The sequence below is a fragment of the Silurus meridionalis genome, chromosome 5 (genome assembly GCF_014805685.1).
Source record: "Silurus meridionalis isolate SWU-2019-XX chromosome 5, ASM1480568v1, whole genome shotgun sequence".
NCBI lineage: Eukaryota > Metazoa > Chordata > Actinopteri > Siluriformes > Siluridae > Silurus > Silurus meridionalis.
The window spans coordinates 15,150,339-15,171,684 of NC_060888.1; the positions used below are offsets into that span (position 1 = coordinate 15,150,339).

The 21,346-nt window shown below is 36.8% G+C and overlaps 1 protein-coding gene across 4 annotated transcripts in view; it reads left to right on the forward strand.

Moving 5' to 3' along the window:
- Positions 1-21,346, forward strand: part of fgf13a (fibroblast growth factor 13a) — a 105,700-nt gene that overhangs the window by 76,429 nt on the left and 7,925 nt on the right. For 3 of the 4 annotated variants that reach the window (XM_046850230.1, XM_046850232.1, XM_046850233.1), the window contains 2 exons: positions 4,814-4,924; positions 15,971-16,074. In XM_046850230.1, coding sequence (XP_046706186.1) covers positions 4,814-4,924; positions 15,971-16,074 — 215 coding nt within the window. Of the gene's footprint in view, positions 1-1,050; positions 1,928-4,813; positions 4,925-15,970; positions 16,075-21,346 lie in introns of those variants that run through there. The other variant, XM_046850231.1, reaches the window with a different exon arrangement.

Consider the following 21,346-nt stretch of genomic DNA (forward strand, 5'->3'; position numbering starts at 1 on the left):
AGGGGATTGAACCCCCAACCTTCTAATTAGTAACCCAGAGCATTAACCACTGAGCTACCACTTCCTGAAGATGCACTTATTTGTCACTTGTACTATACATAACAGCAAAGTAAAATTATTTCTTTGCATATCTCAGCACAATAGGAATAGGTCAGAAGCGCATAAAATGGTGCCCCCGTAGGAGGGTTAAAGGCTTTGGCAGCTTGGTGGTGCTGCAACCCCCAACCTTATTATCAGTAAACCAGGGCCTTAACCACTGACCCACCATACAATTAAACTTATTATTTTACTGACCACTATAAAGCATTCATAAGGGTTATTTGCAGATAATGTAAGGACATGAAAGAGGCTGGAGTCAGACTTGATCTGAATTTTCCTATCTGACCAGCAGGGAGATACCTTGCTATGTTTCAGATTGGATCAGTGGTGGGATGGTTAAGGCTTATATGGGGAGTTGAATCAGGTCCAGCTCCAACCTCTGAATTTTGGTTGTGCAGCAATGTAGAGTCTCTTGAGAGACTATACGGTATGTGTAAAACCTCCTCGACTTGTATTAGGTATGTATTAGAACATAGAATCGTTGCTTAAAAAGTCTTGTAAGCCTATCCTACACTATACCTTTTCCATCACAAAAAAAAAAAAAAAAAAACAGTTTTTATTTCCAGTACCAACTCATTTCTTGTTGTGATGTGTTGATCTTACATGTCTAGAAGAAAGCAATGGCAACCTGAGATCTTCATTTGGGCTCTCGTTTTGTGATTGCCTAAAGCAAAAAAAACCTTCCTTTTGGCACTGAGCATCGGATTGCTGAACTATGAACTTTCAATGCCCTGAAGTCCAAATAACACTTGCAGGCTATATATGGTGCCGCCTTCTCATTTCTCAATCATTTATCCCGCATCTGCGAAGTGCTCGTGCATGCTTTAAGAGTCAGATATGCCTCAGTGGAGAGGCAGTGCGAGAAACGCACATGTCAACACAGCGTCCATGACGCAGAGCGCGCGCGATACAGAGGTGCATATTAACGCAAACAGGGGGCTCATTTCCCCTCAAGCTCGCGCGCGTCAAATGCATCGCGGTTAAACGCGGTAGAGTAGTCCAGCCTCATCCTTATTCTAACACGACAGCAGGCTGATCTTGGGGTAAAAAAAGCACGGATAAGGACGGAAACAAACCACGCAAATGCAATCTCGTTAACAGGTGTTTTTTTGGCGGCGCATCTCTCTCTCTCTCTCTCTCTCTCGCCCTCTCTCTCTCGCCTCTCTCTCTCTCTCTCTCTCTCTCTCTCTCTAGCTCTGTGCCGCTGTTCCTCCCATGTGATGCTGTGAATGTTTTGGTGGCATCATGTGAAACGCGTTTTGGGGCTGATCTGGACTGAAAAAGAGCACGGGTTTCCAGGGGCTGTGTTCAGTGTGACGCGTTTTGGAGTGGAAGGCTGCAGGGAGTCGAATGTGGACGCTGTGTTGATCTTGATTCCAGAAGATTAAAAATGCATCATTGGTGAATCTGTGCGGAAAAGTGTAAACTCGAGTTAGACTTTACAGGAGCAACTTTGAGCCCCTTTTTTTCCCCACCACAACGACCGATGACTGTTGCTCTGAAATGCGAAGTTGGATGTGAGCGGGTTAACTGTGCCGTGTAGAAATCCGGCTGTGGAGGCTGAGGAGGGGTTGAAGTCAGCCTCTCTTTCGTTCTCTCTCGGCGCGCGCTTTTGGGCGTCTCGTCGCCACACTGGCTATGGCGGCGGCGATCGCCAGCTCCCTGATTCGGCAGAAAAGGCAGGCAAGGGAGCGCGAAAAGTCCAACGCCTGCCGCTGCGCCAGCAGCCCGAACAAAGCTAAAAGTGCATGCGAGAAACCCAGCCGCCTCAGCGTCTTCTCCCGGGTCAAGCTCTTCGGCTCTAAGAAGCGCCGGAGGAGACGACCAGGTGCTCAGATAGACTCATAATCATCACCATCATCTTTGTTTATCACCCCCATAACCACCATTTCCTTATACGCACCATCACCTTTTTACTTACGTGTACATCCGTCCGTCCGTCCATCCATCCATCCATCCATCCAGCCATCCATCCATCCAGCAATCCCAGTCTAACCCCCATCAGCTTCTCAAATCTCTAACAACTTATTTATATCCATCAGTTCTCATATGTAGCAGTGTTTCGCTTGCGCTTTTGAACTTGGACAGCATAAAGTTGATCAGGATTGAGTGTAAAAGCTTGCATGCCGTGTGCACAACATGCAGCAGAATTATGTAACGCCAAAGCAATGTTTTCAACAATGTGATGATGATAAGAATTAAAAACCGGAAAGTTAGGATAAAGATGAATCTTGGAAAGCCTTTAGACTATGTGCACGTGCAGATGTTGTTTTGTTGCAGGGAGATTCCAAGCAAAGGGAGTGGGCACTGCTTTTTTTTTCTCTCTGTGTGTGTTTGCGTGTGTGTTGGTGTGTGTGTTTGCGTGTGTGTTGGTGTGTGTGTGTGCGTTTGTGTGTGCCGCACATGAGTCAGATGAGGTTGAGACAACAAGGACCCATTCAAAATAAATGTATGGCACAGATCAGCTCTATTCCATAAGCAACATCTTCAAGTGAAACATCAACAACAAACAAATATTTTATACTACATGATTTATTAAAATGAGTCATGAGGGTTTATTTCAGCCACTGCTTTTGTCTGAAGAGTGTGCGGACACTCCCGATATAAAAGACAGAGAGATGTTGCAGGTCATGATCGTATAGAATTCTCTGTGAGCATTAACTCACTTGTAGACTGTTAAAACACTAAAGCACAATTGAATCATTGTAACACTGGTTTCTTGAGGTAAGTGGGTGCTGCGAAGTTCATACTGTGACTCATCTGACTGTTTTAAATTGGTAAACTGAGTGCCATTAGTTTTATTACAGCCATTTATTTTTTATGCAGTTCTATATATAATAACTATAATAACAGTGTCATTTAAAATGCAGGTATTTAATTCAGAGTTATTTAATGGTGTGACCTTTTCTGACACAACACGCTTTTCAAGCTTTTTCTTTTAAGCTTTTCACATTCTGCCATTGACTTATGGTTATCACAGTTCTATGCGACCATGTATGAGCATAAAACAGAATTAAAAAAATATTTTGTATGTATTATGTCACCACTAAATAAATGTATTATTCGACAGTTTAATCTCCATTGTATTTGTCATATCAAACTCTTCTGTGGTTATAAAGTGTGTAAATTAAACTGTAAAAACCAGGATTGTCTTCTAAACCATTAATAATGTTACCAATATCAATATGGTGAATACTAATAATTTATATTATAAAATTAGGTTGCTTGCACTCAAACATGCTTGGGTATCGGCACCCATAGCTCAAACTCAGTAAAATTGATCTGTATTATCATTAAAATCATATCTGGATTTCCTTCCTTTAGTGTACTTCATTATTCATTAATGATTGCCTGAAGCATTGTGTATTTATGGCAATGGACATTTAGAGCAACTATCTAAATGGAAAACATATATTTAATTTATTGGCTATCGGCATTAGTATCTTATGGAAGGGCAGTTAATTTTAGACTCAGCTCTCAGCACACAGCAGCGTTCTTGTTTTTCCTATTGAATCATCTAAAGTAGTTTTAAATATAGTAATGATCACAGTCCTCATTTTGACATCTACTGACACGGTGCGGTTTACTATTTGCACATACTGTATATCCATAATTTTATATATATATATATATATATATATATATATATATATATATATATATATATATATATATATATATATATATCCTAAGCACATTTTTTCAACGCCACACGAATTAGCTGTTGCTGTAGATGCATAAACTGTTGGATCTATATACTAATGCCATGTGAATGACATACAAATGATGCAAAGTCTGTGCATGAGCCATGGAAACATAGTCAGAGTTATGTATTCATAGAAAGATCATCAGAAACATTGACAACAAACAAATTTATCATTTAGTACACGCATAGAGAGTAAAAGTGAGCTATAATCTCGTGTCTCTGACTCAAATACTTTGGCAAACACTTTTAGTTTCTGCATGGAGAGGTTTTTTTAGACTACCTATGAACTTATGAATTTTATTTCAGCTGCTATTTGCCCAAACTCAAAAGCAGACACCATGATGGAATTGTGAAGATGCTCATTCTGTCAGCTACTTCGAGAAGAAAGGCAATCTTCCAGCTTCATTCTCTAGTCCCAGGATGAATTCTGATGTTGCAAAGTTCTCTGAAGCTTCATCTTAGCCCCAGTAATGAAAATCGGAACTTGAAGAGGCTTGAAAAGACATCTGCCTCTTTTTTAGATCAGGAGCAACATTCTGAACAGAACTAATGGAGCAGGAAGTAGCTAGGACATACGAATTACCAGGGCGTCTCCCTGGAGAAGAAAAAGTGTCTGAAAGGTAGGACAGAAAGCAGAGGAGATAAAAAAAAAGGGTCAAAAATTATGGTAGAAATGTATTAAGTGAAGCCAGGCAATGTATTGAAATACTAACATGGCTATACTAACTGTATTGAATGTATTGAAATACTAACACATTATTACAGGGGAACCAGTAAGCTAAAGCTGTATATCCATGCTCTGAAATGTGTGGCTCATTATGCAATATGTTAATTCAGTTTTTCTCTAACCCTTGTTTGCCTTTGCTCTGGTTCTTAATCTGTGGTGTAATCTTCTAAAGCATGTGATACCCTACTATGTATGATGCTACACACCCAGTCACACTTCAGAACTCATTACACCAGTGCTTGTCTCACAGTCTCTTTTCTCTCTCTCTTTCTATTCCTCAGAGCCCCAGCTGAAGGGGATTGTGACGAAGCTGTACAGTCGGCAGGGCTTCCATTTGCAACTCCAGGCAGATGGAACCATTGATGGGACTAAAGAGGAGGATAGCAGTTTCAGTAAGTCACCTAGAGGATTCCCTCGGCTTTCTGAATCCATTCACTGAAATGTAATCGCCCCCAATAAACACAACTAGTTTATGGTACTTCAAAAGAGAACGGTTCTCTTTGATATGTCTGCCTTTGTTGAATTGTTAGGTTGTGGTGGTGTTTTCTCTGAAACAGAGCTCTGCCCCCTCTATGCATCCATTTTATTCTTTCTCAATCTGTCACACACATACACACAGACACATTGATGCACATGTGCAAAATATTTTTTGCGTTTCAATAAAATCCTGAAAGCAGACATGCTAATATTGTAAGTAAAAAAAATAAATGGACCAATCACTTGAATAGCTAAAATGTCATTTCCTTTCAGCAGAAGCACTGATCTTTATTCATCACACAAGCAAATGTTTGAGTGCTGAAAAATCTGAAAATGATGTGCAAATCATAAAGTGATTTTCTGCAAATCCCTATTCACACATGTACATGTCACGTGTACATGACACATTTCCCATAAATGTCTCATTATGTACACAAAGCATGACTGACATATGAAATCATGATGCAATAAAGATAAAAAAATTATATTATCTGTAATATCTTATGTGAGGTCCTGGGCCTTTAAGCATCTTTGTACAGAATATTATAAAATAATATAAAGAGAGGATAGAAAATTATTAATTTTATACTATTTTTGTATTTACCTCAATTTTCATATTTTTTTATATATACTGTACTTGCAGTTCACACACTCACACAGCATGTCAAGTAGCTTATGAATTGAAACTTCCAGAATTCCAGTGTAAATTTTGCTATTGCCGGTGCAGTTGATCTTGCAAATGATGAGAATGACAATTCAACTGAAAGGTTGTTTGAAATGTTATGCTAAAATTGACTTAATATCAAAAAGACAAATATGCCACAAATTAAAATGGATGAATACCAGCACTAGCACTCGAGTGTACACTCATTTTGTAATTAAAATTGATCCTTTGGAACATTGCTGAATAAGAGACATTTTATTTGATAGATTTGTTCACTTGTGGAGAAGACATGCATTACAATAATGAAACCTTCATGATGTAAATGAACCTAAAAGAGTTATTGGGTATAGACTATAAAATGTGTTTATATTAAAACTAAATACAGCATTTGCTCTTAACAATGCTTAATGATAGCCTTACTGACCATACAGAATAAAAAATACATTGTAGTGGCGTGTCAAATTATCATCATTCCAGTCAGTCACGTTTGTTTGCTAAAGTCATGCGAGGATATATTTGCGCAGAAACCCCTAGGATTGCATTTTGATTGATCAATGTGTCTAGAGCACTTTTTGCAAATATGACTCAAATGTGGAAAAATTGATTTGCTTGGAAAACGGATTTATAGTGCTTTATCAATGTTGATTAAAAACAAGCATAAGTCATTGACCAAAAAAAGAACCTCAAGTAACTTAGAGCATTATCTTCCCTCTGCTCTATACTGATTTCAGCTCTAAGGCATTGGAAGGGTAGTCAATAGTACCAAGGCTGCTATCTCCTTACCGACAGGAATCATGTCCCTTGCACTTGCAGTTATCTTTGTCAGGCTTCCAAAGCAAAACGCGTCCAAGCAGAGAAGAAATAACCCAGCAATATGTCAGAGCGCCTGTCAGGCTGAGACATAAAATGCCACCTGTTTGGCATCTGAGCTATATCACATCGCTACTAAGTGGACATGGCATCCTACAGTCTGTAAATGAGCCGACTCTTTTTTTTTTGGCCTGAGCCATGATGTCACTTATCTTCTGCAAATGAACATGGGTTATGAGTAGGATGGCTTTATGGGGTATTTCATTTCTTTCCTCTCAGGACAATAAGACAGGGGCTCGTAACTTTAAAAGGGAGAGTTAATCAGGTTTTATGGCTGTTCTATAATTGAGTACTAATTGCATACTGACTTGCAATGATGCCTTGACTAATCTGCTTTACCAAGACCTTATTGCACCTGTGTTTATGTTAAAGCCTGTGTTATTTACTTAAGATTATGGCTACAGCTACCAGACACACCAGAGGCATTATATTACAGAGTTGAATGGGATCTACATGTATTTGAGAGCTATATGACTAGAGGCTTTATGTGCATGTCTGTCCTAATTGTCAGCCACTCCCTATTTCTAAGCCACTACTGGCTTGAGCAATTTATCTGGAGTGAAAATGATTGAATTATGAAATAGCTTGTTTCCTTTTCTTAATCAAATGCTAAAAACAAAGAGACAGAAAAGCTAGAGAGAAGTTGGAAAAAACGATAGCTTCTATCTCTCACGCAAAAAAAATTGCATTGTTAGGAGCTGCTTGCCTCTGTCTCCATAGCAACGGCAATTTAGTCTTGATGTGTGTGTGTGTGTGTGTGTGTGTGTGTGTGTGTGTGTGCACATGTCTGTGGCGAGGGAAGAGGGTCTGTTCGCATTCACGATATGTGTTTGTTTTTGTTACTTAATCCTCATGTTCTATACATCATTTAAATGTGATCAAGTGGGGGTAAATATTGACATCAAATTTGCAAACTTGGAAGATGCACACACACACACATACACACACACACACACACACACACACACACACATATATATATATATATATATATATATATATATATATATATATATATATATATATATATATATATATATAAGTTTGGACACACCTTCTCATTCAAAGATTTTTCTTTATTTTCATGACTATGAAAATTGTAGATTCACACTGAAGGCATCAAAACTATGAATTAACACATGTGGAATTATATATGGAATTATATACATAACAAAAAAGTGTGAAACAACTGAAAAATGTCATATTCTAGGTTCTTCAAAGTAGCCACCCTTTGCTTTGATTACTGATTTGCACACTCTTGGCATTCTCTTGATGAGCTTCAAGAGGTAGTCACCTGAAATGGTCTTCCAACAGTCTTGAAGGAGTTCCCCGAGAGATGCTTGGCACTTGTTGGCCCTTTTGCCTTCACTCTGCGGTCCAGCTCACACCTAAACCATCTCGATTGGGTTCAGGTCCGGTGACTGTGGAGGCCAGGTCATCTGGCGCAGCACCCCATCACTCTCCTTCTTGGTCAAATAGCCCTTGATGCCTTCAGTGTGACTCTACAATTTTCATAGTCATGAAAATAAAGAAAACTCTTTGAATGAGAAGGTGTGTCCAAACTTTTGGTCTGTACTGTATATAAAAATTACACCCGACATATACTTCAACATTATTTATTATTCGCCTTAACTATTACATTCTACAAGTAAATTTCTTAGTAAGCAGATGCAAGTTCTAATGTTGATTTCAAGTGTGACATGTGAAGTTGGAATTTGTTGTAGTTCGCTTCCTATAAGAAGTCTTAAAAGTTTTCAGTACTATTCATGTGAACAATCAAACCAAACCATCAGAGAAATGGTCCAAAGTCCAAAAAATTGTGGTAGACCACTGAATAATTCTTTCTTGATGTCCTGGCACAGAAAAACTATTTAAAACATTGTACAGTTCTGGAACATCAATCGATGAACCAAGAGTGAATTATTCTATGGACCAAGAGAAATAGTATGGAAGGAAATTAACTGCTTATTGTACAGTGCTTTATAAAAATGGACAATGACTGAAAGCATACTTATCAAGCAACTCAAGAATTTTTAAGGCAAATAAGTGAAATTTTTGTACACTGGCCAAGTCAGTCACCAGACCTGAATGCAACTAAAAATTAATTTCACTTGCAAATCTGCAGCCATTAACAAACAGGATGCAAATATAACTGTAGTAAAAGCCTGGCCATTTGATAAAAAATAGAATAAATCAAATGAATGCGATACACTTTTTATTATATTGATTAAATTAAGTAGTCAGTTAAATTGGCACAAATCAATTTGATTACATGTAATTTTATAAATGAAAACATTTAATTAAATAGTTTACATTTGTTAGACCCCATTTGGGTAATACAGATGTATATGTAAGAGTGTATGTGTGTGTGTTTTACATTTAATATTTAATTTCCTAAATATATGATCTACTTATTTCAGCATACTTTTACAAATGATTTCATTCATTTCCTCCTTAATTCACTCCCTGATATTCAGAATTGTTGGGATTTTCTCCTTTTGAAAAAAATTCTTGAAGCTGTAAATAAAAGGCTTAAGAATCCATCTCGCTAGTGTTAGCAGCTAGCCACTTCCTGGATAGTGGCTAATGATAGCACTATGGATCCTTTAGCATTTTCATGCATGTCAGATCTTATTTTCAGTAAAGAGTGCGTAGCCACAGTGACACTGCATAATTTATTTTTATACCCCTAGAATTGGCCTGTATGTTTTCAAGTTTAATAAAAAAATTTTAAAAATGCACTCAAAAATAGAGGCGGAGATTAAACAAACTTGCAGTCTGCCACTTAATACATTCCTGAGGATTGGATTTTGATAGATATGTTCTACGTACGTAAAAAGGATTGCATTCGGTACATGTGTGCACCGAACCGAAAGCCCTGAGCCGAAAAATTTAGCTACAGATATGTGTACCGTTACACTCCTAGTAGTTGCCTATCAAATGATGTAGTCTATATTTTCAGTCAGGTGATGAAAGCATTCATAAATTTTTAATATGCTGTTTCACACTAATGTTGCTTACTTACTGAAATGAACTACAAAAGCCACTTTAAAACACATTTAAATATTTCATAAAGTGAGTTTTATTGTTACATCCATCATGTGGCTCTCTGTTGTTTATTACTATCTGCTGGTGGGTCCTTGTGAATATCACAGAAAGGTTTTGGTAAAACCTTTAAATACAGCTAAATGAAGGCTATTATTATCTATCATACTTTCTAAAGTTTAGTATTTGGTGCACTGGACTGAGATTTAACATTTTTCTGCTCCTAACACACTGCAGTGACTTCAGGAATGGAATTCAGACACAGAGGACATAGCAGTGTTTTATACCTAAAATAAGAAACAGAACATCTATCACCCTTGTGAATCTCAGGGGCACACACAGGTAATTACTGCAAGTGGGCCGAGTGGGATTGCAAGCCATCTCTAAAGTGCACAGCCAACCATATGGCTTTGTCTCACCTATGAAAGCACAATAAAAGAAAAACCATTTAAACTGCTAGTCTGCAACTCTTTTGTTCTGTTCTTCAGTTATTAAAAAACAAATCAATTGTAACCATGCATAAAATAGACAGATAATCAACCAGAAAGATTTCAATATTATCTACATGTTAATAAGTTTTGTACTCAATTAAACTATGTAGACAAAGGTATGTAAATTGGAGGCACACGATTGTATACAATGTCTTTGGATGCGGTAACATTACATTTTCCCTTCAGTTCAACTAGGAGACCCAAATGTGTTCCATCATGACAATGCCCGTGTGCACAAAGCCAGCTCAAGGAAGATATTGTTTGTGGTTTGAGTTGACTTGAGATCTTATGTAGCCTGCTATAGGCCTCTGAACTCAACCTAACTGAACACCTTTGGATAAATTGTAATGCTGAGTGAACCACAGGCCTCATTATTACCTGACTTTACTAACACCATTGTGTTTGTATAAGAACAAATCTCCACAACCACATTCCAGAATCTAGTGGAACATCTTTTCCAGAAGACTTGAGGATATTATGACAGCAAATATCAACTAAATGTAGAATGGTCAAAAAGCACAAACAAATCTTATGGTCAGGTGTCTACACACTTTTATCTATATAGCATGTTACCAAGCTAGCTATCAAGAAGATTGCTAATTAGTGCTCTTTATAATTTTAGTCACATGGGACTGCTTCATTTTTTTAATTATCTCATCATGATTGTAATTGTTATATTTGCAGACATTCCAGTCTGCAAAAACCCATTTCAGGGAGTTAGCTCCATAACCCCCGAGTTAGCTCCATAACCCCTGCACATCTTATCTCACCTGATAGTGAGATGCTATCAATATTGAAGAGATGTGGGGTCTGTATTCAACATTAGCACAGGTGCTGACATACATTTACAGTTTTTACAATTCTTACAGTTAAGGAGAAGGATCCAATGCTGTCTGTTCAGTGAGCCAAAGGCCATTTTAAATGATATGTGCTTTACAGGAAGTTGCTCATTGCAGTATCTGTTTCAAGATGAAATGTAAAAGCGTCTGGCCTCCAAAGCTGGTTATAAAGCTAAAGAGCACATAAAAGGCCTTTTAATGGCAGCTAACATTAACCAAGCTGACGCTTCCAAGTATGATACAAATGTGAATTAAGGAAATACCACCTTCTTGTATTTATTACAGGAAGCTGGTTCATTTGAGTGTCTGATTGGGTGTCTGATCTCAAGAATAAAGGCTAAACTGTAAAGGGTAAAATCACCATGTAATAGCTTTTAAAATGTCTCACACTGGCAAGGCTGATGCGTCCAAAACATTTGTGAACATACTATCTTATACTTTTTAAGCTATGTGAGTATTTATGAATATCATAAAATATATATATATATATATATATATATATATATATATATATATATATATATATATATATATAGCTATAAAAAATAATAATTTCTCTGTCCTAATTTATTGAATATCATAAAAATATTTTATGATATTCAATAAATTAGGACAGAGAAAAAAATATTTCTTTAAAGTCTGATGTTTCCATCATTAGATCTTATTAGGTTTGTGTTTGGAGCGAAGCAAACACTTATCTTGGTCACTAAATGTCATGCTTGGCTGCTTTATTGCATTATGTCTCTTTCCACTGAGAACTTAATTTGATTTCCAATCAATGTGTCTGGACTGGAAGCCTTTCCTTCTGTTGACCTGAAATCCAATTAATGTTAACTTGTCTTTTTTTCACCTTTTCTAATGTCAGTTTGTTCTAATACGTATCAGTTCTGTCATATGTGCGAAAAAGGTCCCTGTCACTAATGTTTGCTATTTTTATTGATTTATTTATATACAACTAAAGCTAAATGTGTGATTAAAATGCACTTTTGTGATGTTTTTGTCTAAATATACAGTATATGTGTTTTTTGAAAAAAGGCTTGTTAATAATTTTTTGTTTCAAATTGCACCCCTGGAGGATACAAGAAGACTCTACTGTATGGATCAATTTGTTTTATCTCAAAACGATCCAACTTGTATTTTTCCACCTTCTTTAATGTGAATTCCAAGAACGTGTACGTTTTCTACACTATAATCATGTATAATGGATCTATTAGAAATTTTGAAATCCAGATTTATGTAAATGGAGGTTGGGTGTGCCACACCGTTTAGCTTGTTTTGTGTAAATGCTTTTCTGAGGTACAATAGATAGCATGTGGTGGTTTCGTTTTCTACTTGCTCTTTGGAGATCCTGCTGGTTTTGTGCTCAGGTGCTTTATTAGCTGCTGGTAATTGACTTTCTCCTCCAAAACCCCCACAAGTAAAGCCATGGCAATCCCTTCAGAATGAGATACACCTGGGCCTCTGTGGCGTTATGTGTGTGTGTTAATGTGTGTGTGTGTGTGTGTGTGTGTGTGTGTGTGTGTGTGTGTGTGTGTGTGTGTTTATTGTATTTTGTATAAGAAAAACATTTGTTTCTACCAGTATATTTACTTGTAGCCCCCTTTAATTAGGTTTATATTATTCACTCTTTGCCTGTTTTTCTATTAGCATGAGGTTGTGTTTGATGGAAAATATAAAGCACTTTTTTAAGTAGCTCTGGATAAGATCTCCAGAAAGTGTAAAAGTAATTTTGCATGAGAGCTATTAAAGCTGTCTAGCAGCCATTGGTCTGAAACAGCCACACCCTTCTTACCTCATTCATTTTTTTTTTTAAATGTCTTTTCACCCCCAGTCTGGGGAGATTCTCCTCTATAAAGTGCATGAGTGATCTCTGCAGGTGGAACTTAGTACAGATGAGACAGGCTCTTGATGTGGGATTAGTGAAGCAGGTTGATCCTGAAAAAGGGGGGGAATAGCTACACCCAATGTGCCCTATAAGTAACCTGGGTGGAGCTGCTGCATAGAGCCACAGTGTGCAAGAGCAGCACTGCTGAACTCATCATTCAGCATCAAATGTTGACCAACGATGTTCATCTTTCTGATGAAAGCTATGGGGAAATAAATGCCTTGTGCACTCCTACATGAAGTGCTGCTACAATTTGTAAACCGTCTAAAATCCCATTTTCCATTCTTTTTAATTAGTGCATTGTTTAAAAAAGCAAATTCAAAGCAACATCTTTAGCCCATAATGTCTGCTAGTGAAAGAACAGAAATTGATTTAAATAAGATGTGTTACTGACTAGTAAAAAGACAGATGTTTTTGTCAATATGTGAGGAGAAATTCATAATTACAGAAGAAATCATATAATTGAATAGAGTTGCACATCCTCAAGTATGCTTGTGCCAAGAAGATATAGTTAGGGTCATAATCAAACACAGAAATGCAGGGAATGTTTTTATTAAAATAGTTTCACCATTAAAAAAATATATTTTCTCTTAATTTATATACTTATGGCATACACCTGATTTTGGATATGGCAAAAAAAAAATGTGAATAACATTTCCAGTTATAAATATAATTTTCTAAATATTGTGCTGCGGATTGATCTGTTTACTGTTCATAAGTGTGCCTTTTATAGAAATCATTTAAACATTGTAAAAAAAAAAGTGGGGAAAAAAACTAGAGAGAAGTTATTTTTTTATTTTTATTTTATTTTGTACATAGTGTGTGAATAATAAAAGTGGTTGTTTTGTGAGTTCGAAGAGAAGTCTGTCTGTCAAAGAGAACAAAACTGATATATTGACTTCTGATTTTCAAAAATGCTCTATATTCATCAATGTTCAAGATTCATGTAAAAAAATAAAAAACAGTGGCTGTTTAGCATGCAAGTTGTTAAGGTTTAATGGCACATGAGACCAGAGCAAAGATGTTATTTATGTTATATAAAGCCCATAATTTCAAATGTTATATAATCTGTGATAGCCACACATGGTAATGTGTTCTTATTTCTCAGAAGCTGATTCTAGGCTCCGAATGTTTTATGCATGCCAGCACAGCCTTGGGGATCTGGCTGCTCTACACTCCCCCTCGGCACATGGAGACGCTGTGAAAGGGAGAGATTGTTAGCTTTTTGGCTTATGGCATGGGAGACAGACAAAGGTGCTAGGCAATTTGGCAGTTTCATTGGTTCCAGCCAGGCAGAGCTCCAGCATGGCTCACTAACTCTATTCAGCAGAGTTTGAAAAGAGAGAGAAGAAATGTCAGATTGAACATGCACACAAAAAAGAAAGAAAAGCCAAATTCATTTTTCGCCACTGGTTTGAATTCTTGTAACTGCAAAGTAAGGGCCAGATCCGAAAGCAAACATAATAAACCACCATCCATCCAGCTGAGAAAAAAATTGCACTAGGTCAGTGGTCCACATGACATTTTTACAACATGCATAACTTCAACAAGTTTGGCAGGCATTAATCAATATTGTTTTTTTTTTTTTTTTTATAGCCTTCCATAGTTTTATTGCATTCTTAATGTGTGTACCTTTGTGGAAGGTATTTTCATATATTCACTGAGCAGAGGTATTAGTATTCTCATTATTATCACTTTTTAAGCCTATACAGAAACTGTTATTGTTGTTGATTATGATGATGATGATGATGACGATGACGATGACGATTATGACAATTACGTTCCACTCAGAGTAACATGCCCGACTGTACCTTAAAATTAATAAGTAAATGTAATATAAACTATATTTCATATAATTGTAGCCTACCCTCATAATTGATTCAGAAGAACATTTGGCACCTTGGTCTCTGGAGCAGCCATTTTTATGGCTAATGCTTAAAAATTAGCATTAGTATTACTAATGCTAATCCTGTGTCTTTGTCCATCACTTCTTGTCAGACTGCATCAATTCAGTTTAATTAGCTGTCTTATTACTGTGGCTTTTTAGTGGTGTAATACTTTTAGATACTGAAGTACTAACTATTAGTTGGCTCTGAAAAATATTGTAAATACTTTGGGGGCAGGGTTGCCATGGATCCCCTCAATACAAAATTAAGAACATAATTTGACAGTTAATACTGTATAACAACTTTGATAATGATGTTGCTTTATGTACCACTTTAGGAAAAAAAATATATAACTATTGACTCTTCTCCATGAACCCCAGAGTGGATAATTGGACCTCATTTTAAAGAGTTTTGAGTGCACTTTGAATTCACTACAGTACACTAAACATGATTATGCTACATCATACTTTCACACACAACGATCAGGATGTTTGAAGTGTGCTAAAATGGAAACTATTCATAGTAATGGAAAAAATAATAGAAGATAATTGGAAAATAAATATAAAAAAATTAATAAAAATGTTGTATTAATGCATATGAAGATACATATTGTGCTACTATTGTATATAAAATATAATATATAGTATATATAAATAAATTTATATATGTATATATAAAAGATACAGTATAACAGGTGTCACAAGCAAATACAAAAACAAACAGTCCAAAAAGGTATGCTAGGAAGAATGTGTGTATTAGGGAAGTTATTGGGAAAAATGTATAACCTCATCATTATGAACAGATTTTTTTTCTTTTTTTTTACCATTTAAATGGCATTAAAAAAAATGGTGAAATGTAATATACTAATGATCTTGTTTCTTTACAAATTTCAAAACGTTCATGTTGTTGACCTGAAGATATGTTAAATATCATCTGTGTTGATGAAACGAATCTAAAATATTAAGGGAAGGATTTGATGAACAAACTTGTATATTGTACTGTACACAAGCTCATGGGAATATGATGAGGAGAAACATTTGGAAAAAAGAACAAAAATCTGATTTAGTGGTAATGTGAGTGGGCATGTAGCCTTCCATGAGCTGAATGTCAATATGGATGTCAGCATTCGCTAATTACTCAGCCTGTTTATGTGTTACAGCCTCCTGAACACTTCTGTACTGAGAGCCACATGGACACAGACTGTACTCTTGGAAATGTGCTATTTATAAGCGTTCTTTATGCAGATTAGTTCATGCTTATCTCTCTGTGTCTCCTGTGCAGCTATGTTCAACCTCATTCCTGTCGGTTTGAGAGTGGTAGCCATACAGGGCGTCCAGACCAAACTGTACCTGGCCATGAACAGCGAAGGCTACCTGTACACATCGGTAAGTAGCAAAAGCCTTTTAAAAAATCAGTGGCATTGGCAATATAGGTAATCCATCTGTTAACACACAGCGAACATGCACATACAATACACACAATCATTAACATATAGTATGTCTTCTTTAAAAACATTTATGTGTGGTTGTAGGAATGTCAATAGTCCTAACACCAATTTAGTCTCATAAACATTCATTTCACTTACGCATTTACATTGCTGAAAAAAAAAAACAGAACATGATGTATGTTCTAATGGTTCTGATTACTCCTTCACTCCATATGGCTGCCAGTCAGTACTGCAAAATGTACAGCTGGGTTGTGAATCAGAATATGGATGCACTATATAACAACTTCGAATGCTTCAAACATCAGTCATATGAATGCATTATCTCCTAGCGGTATTTAATGTAGATGACACACCGCACTTTTCTAGTTGGGGAGGTTGTTTATTAACTCACGTCTGTCTGTGTTCCTGTTTTGCTTCCTCTAATGCCTGGTTTATGGTTGATTCTGAGAACCTCCTCTTCTGAGAAATGGGGGGGTGGAGGGCTAGTAAACAGGAATATGAATATCTTAAGCACACTTTGAACAGAGCAAAAGTTGTCTCTTTGGCACCAGCACTAGTTGCTATGGTGATGCAAACATGAACCATTCCCTAACACAGTTTCATGAAGACCTACATGCACTCTCGATTTCTCCTATTGCAGAAAAATGATTGCCGTGCATCTCTACTATGACTGACTGTCACTAACATGATCAAGGGTTTAAAAAATAAAATAAATAGCATCCAGAACAATTTTGTGACAGATATTTCATGTCTGATTAAAGCATGTTCAAGCATGAATAATAGCATCAGCTGCCCGCATCCTGCAAAGAACTTCCTCCATCAGTGTAACTGTGGTGGGCGTACCTGGAGAAAATGACAGCAAGCCATGATACTAACAGGACTGATGCAGAGAAAGAGCTTCTAAGAAAAGATCGCCAGATGGATGCTGTTTGCTGCAGTGGCTTACTCTTACCATATACATACACACTATTATTTCCATCTTTTTCTGCATTTAATTAACCTCATCCATATGATGAGTTGAGTTTGATGCAGTGATTCGTAACCAACTTGCATGCTACTGTATAAGGAAGCAGGAGTGAGGACTCTTTTTACTGATCTAATTATAGCAACAGTGCATCTTTTACAGTATTTTATTGCAAAAAAATAAAAAATAAAAATAAAGCTATAAAGATTGCTACTACACGAGTGCTAGCAGAGACGCAATAAAACAAATACACACATTACACAAATACAGAATACTTAACTCCACTCACCAGCAGTCCTCTGCTCTCGCTATGTGCTTTTTAATGATGCGAGCTGCAGTGTGGGTGATTAAATTGTGTGTGCAGACATGCTCATTAAATCGAATCAAAAACACTCTAATCTCCACATCTACAGCGTTATGCTACACCAGGACAACCCTGTGTTAAGTGCAGACAGGCTGTAGTTCCCTGACAGCTGTGTAGCAACCAAACGAATTGGACAATTATATGGGCGTTTCTGCTTTATTATGACTTTTAGCGATAAAGGCGAAGTGTAAGGTTACACAAAAGGATTGGAAGCTTTGTCCATTTTCTGTTTATCATCCTCAAGGGATGGATATTTGCACCTAAAGTACTGTTTAGTATCTAATGTGTCATTTGTTTTTTAGTTTAATTTGGCAAGCAGTTACCTGCTGTAGCCAATGAGTAAGAACTATCGTACATTATGTGTTGAATTTGAACTGGCAAGGAAGTATTGTGAATTGTGCAGTTTTGATTAACCCTCTGATGTAGGTTTGAGATGATCAGGTCCTCAGTGGGTGGAGAGATTTCACATGGCTCGAAAAATGGTGTGTAGTGTGTACTTGTTTTCTGCAAGTCTGCTCAGCTTTGAAGCCTTAGACTAGATGACCAACGGGGTGACTAATAAAAAGACAGCGATGTCTGGGTGGCTCACACATACTGTGAGTGTGTGTACGTGTGTGTGTTGGTGTATGTGTGTGTTTGTAGGTGTGTGTGTGTGTGTGTGTGTGTGTGTGTGTGTGTGTGTGTGTGTGTGTGTATGTGTGTGAGTAAAAACTTAAAGTTACATAGTGTTAATTTAAAGAATTCTGGCACCTTTCAATGGGCAACATAACCCATAAAACAAAATAAACAAAATACTCCCAAAACAAGCAATGGGCTCTGTATTGAAGAGAACCGTTCATAAGCATAAATGTATAAAAGAATTCTAATATTTTCTGTATTTATAAGTGGCCCCTATGTGTACCAGCATTTTTGGCACTGCAAGTAGAGAGTGTAATTAAAAGAATTGCTGTTTTTTGTTTTTTTTGCACTCTCTGTTGAGGACTTCTGAGTGGTGCTATTTGTCCTGTCTTTCGGAGATCATGAGTTCAAATTCTGATGATTAGAGCAAAACTGTCTGTGCTCTTCATGTGAGAGAAATGGCATTCTCTTATTTTTTTCTATCAATCACAACAACATTAGCCAATCATGGGTATCTGTAAGCGCATGTAGGTGGAAAGTATCAATTAGTAAATATCCTCCAAATATGTTACACATCATGAGCAGCAATTCAATAAAATGCAGTTGGCAGGCTTCACATTTTAAATGGAAGCACATGCTAGCCTGCACTCTTTCAGGTTGTTGCTGTTGTATAATCGAGAAAGCAGGCTAGTGGGTAGGAAATGGGGGAAGCATATCTAAAAGAATGGTTTAAAATAAAATGAGAATAACTTCAAATGTCACTTATTGCATGTTATTAATTTCATCAAATGTAAGCAGAAGCCCAACAGTGAACGATTTAAGGTGAGGAAAAGCTTGAAATAAAAAAATCACAAGTATGATTGAACAGGAAACAGAGAGAGTACGTGTGGGCGAGTCAGAATGTGCCAATGCAAATGTATTCAACTATCCGTGTGACAACAAGTGGGAGAGATAATCAATTAAAATGATTCTGATCCTCTTTTTAGCTCTCTCCTGCTTTTTCTTTACAATTACTGCCCTCCCCTTACAAGCTAGACTCTTATGCACCACCCCTCTCTTTCTGTGTTTATCTACATGGATGTGCAGCCCTACACCCACCAGCAGACCTTTCTGTGAAAGTGAGACCAATTAGCACAGCGCAATATAATCGCCTCAGGCAGATTTAGGATTGGAAAAAGATTTTACAAGCTAAGAAACCTGCAGATTGTGTTAGTTATATTAATGTTACATAATATATATTATATGCTATATGTTAAATAATATATATATATATATATATATATATATATATATATATATATATATATATATATATATATATATAATGACAAATACAATATATATGATGGTTTATGATTTATTTATTTTTTTATCATTTATCTAATCATTACGGTAGATTCTGTTTTTGCCATGAAAAGAGATATCTGTTCAAAGTATTTGCAGCACTTGTGCTATCTGATAAACTGCACTGTGTTTTCATCAGATATGACTATATTGTTGAAGGCACTGAGCCCTAAAGCTGTAAAATACTGGCCATGGCTGGGGCAGCAATTTTAAGGCCCTAAATTGTTTTTATGGTTCTGTGAGAGTATGTGTGTGTGTGTGTGTGTGTGTGTGTGTGTGAGCACATGTGTACCTAGACAGTGTGGGTCCAAAGACAAGGTTAGGTGGAAGGAGGAATGAATATTAGAGTGGTAAATGAGCAAAATGGAGGTGCCTCTCAGCAGTGCCAGAGGAAGCCAAGAGGGACAGAGTCTGAGTGGAATAGATCCTGACAGCATTCACTATTTAAATGGATGGAACTGGAGAACAGGAGTGTGAGGTTGAAAGAAAGAGGGGGTGGGGGGAAAGCAATGAGATAGAACGACTGAAGAAGTGGGGAGGATTATTATGTGGGTTGGACAGTGGAAGTGTTGGATAGAACATGATGAGAAAAAATGATTAAGCGTGTTATATTGTATAATAAATAAATAAAACCAATAAAATCAAATGTGTTTGCTAAAAATATTTCTAATAATCAAGCACTGTTTATAAATATGAAGGGATGTGGACAACATTATGGAAATTTTAATAATTGAAAAATGTAATGTTCCCTTCAAAAGAATGCCCTTACAGGACACCAACACATCTCTCATATATTCTCCATGCTTATAACCTCGATCTCAAAAACACAAACCCTTGATATTTCTAATTCGTGAAGTTACTTCTACCCGGTAGGGAAGCCCTGTTACTAGGTAGAAAGAATGAGGGGAGGGGCAATGCAGGATTTCCCTGGTCGCAAAGCTCTAAGAAGCGTGACTGCAGCTGTGGTACAATTATGCATGCAGATAGGATCAGCACCAGCACAATAACAAAGCATAGCCGACTCTTTTTTCTTAAAACTCTAGTATTGTTTGTGCAATTCTCATTTATTCATCAATGCAGTGACAAGAGATGTAACTATAGTCTAGTATTTGTATTTAAAATTAATACTTTTACAATTCATATTGTAAAAGTATACACAATACATATTTTGGTATTATATGAAACACTGTGACAGAATTATCTGGACAGTAGTTCTGAAGTTACTGATTGGGAAAAAAACTGTTGTTGGAGTGTCTCTATACCTGGCCTATGATCTTTTGGATTTCACATGTGTCTAGCCTTTAAATTCGGATCAATCGCTGCAGTTTTCACCTTCTTATCCTGCACATCATTTTCCCTTTTTCATGCCGCAGATTACCTCTAAAAGACAGCCACAGCTAATGTCCTCCACACCCTGTCAGTGTCCCTTCATACTGTTCAAGGCAATCCTGTGGATTTCAGCAGCACAGTGCATATCTGACGGCTTGTTTCAGGCAAGATAGAATGTCCACAGCTGTGTTCCTGTCAGGCTATGTGGGTGCTCGGCTTGTATGTGTGAACCGTTTGAAACAGCCATCAGCACAAACACTCATCAGGAGTGACATAACAAAAATAGGGGCACCCAGAAATCTTAAAGACATGCAACAAAGGATTGCTTTCAATCAAGCCTGTGATTGGAGAGGCTTTATTTTAAATATACTGTGGTAATTTAAGGTATGTGCATCTATGCACATGGGGAATTTTGTACATAGGTGGTGATATAGCCTGCCAAATGTTTCTCACAAGGCTAGTAGGGGTATAATTTATGATAACTTTTTAAATGTTAGAACTTTAAAGTACTGTATGTTTGCTTTCTTTTTGGTATTAGTGGTATAAAGCACGATACAAGACAAAACAAAATGAGACTGTGAATCAGAAACC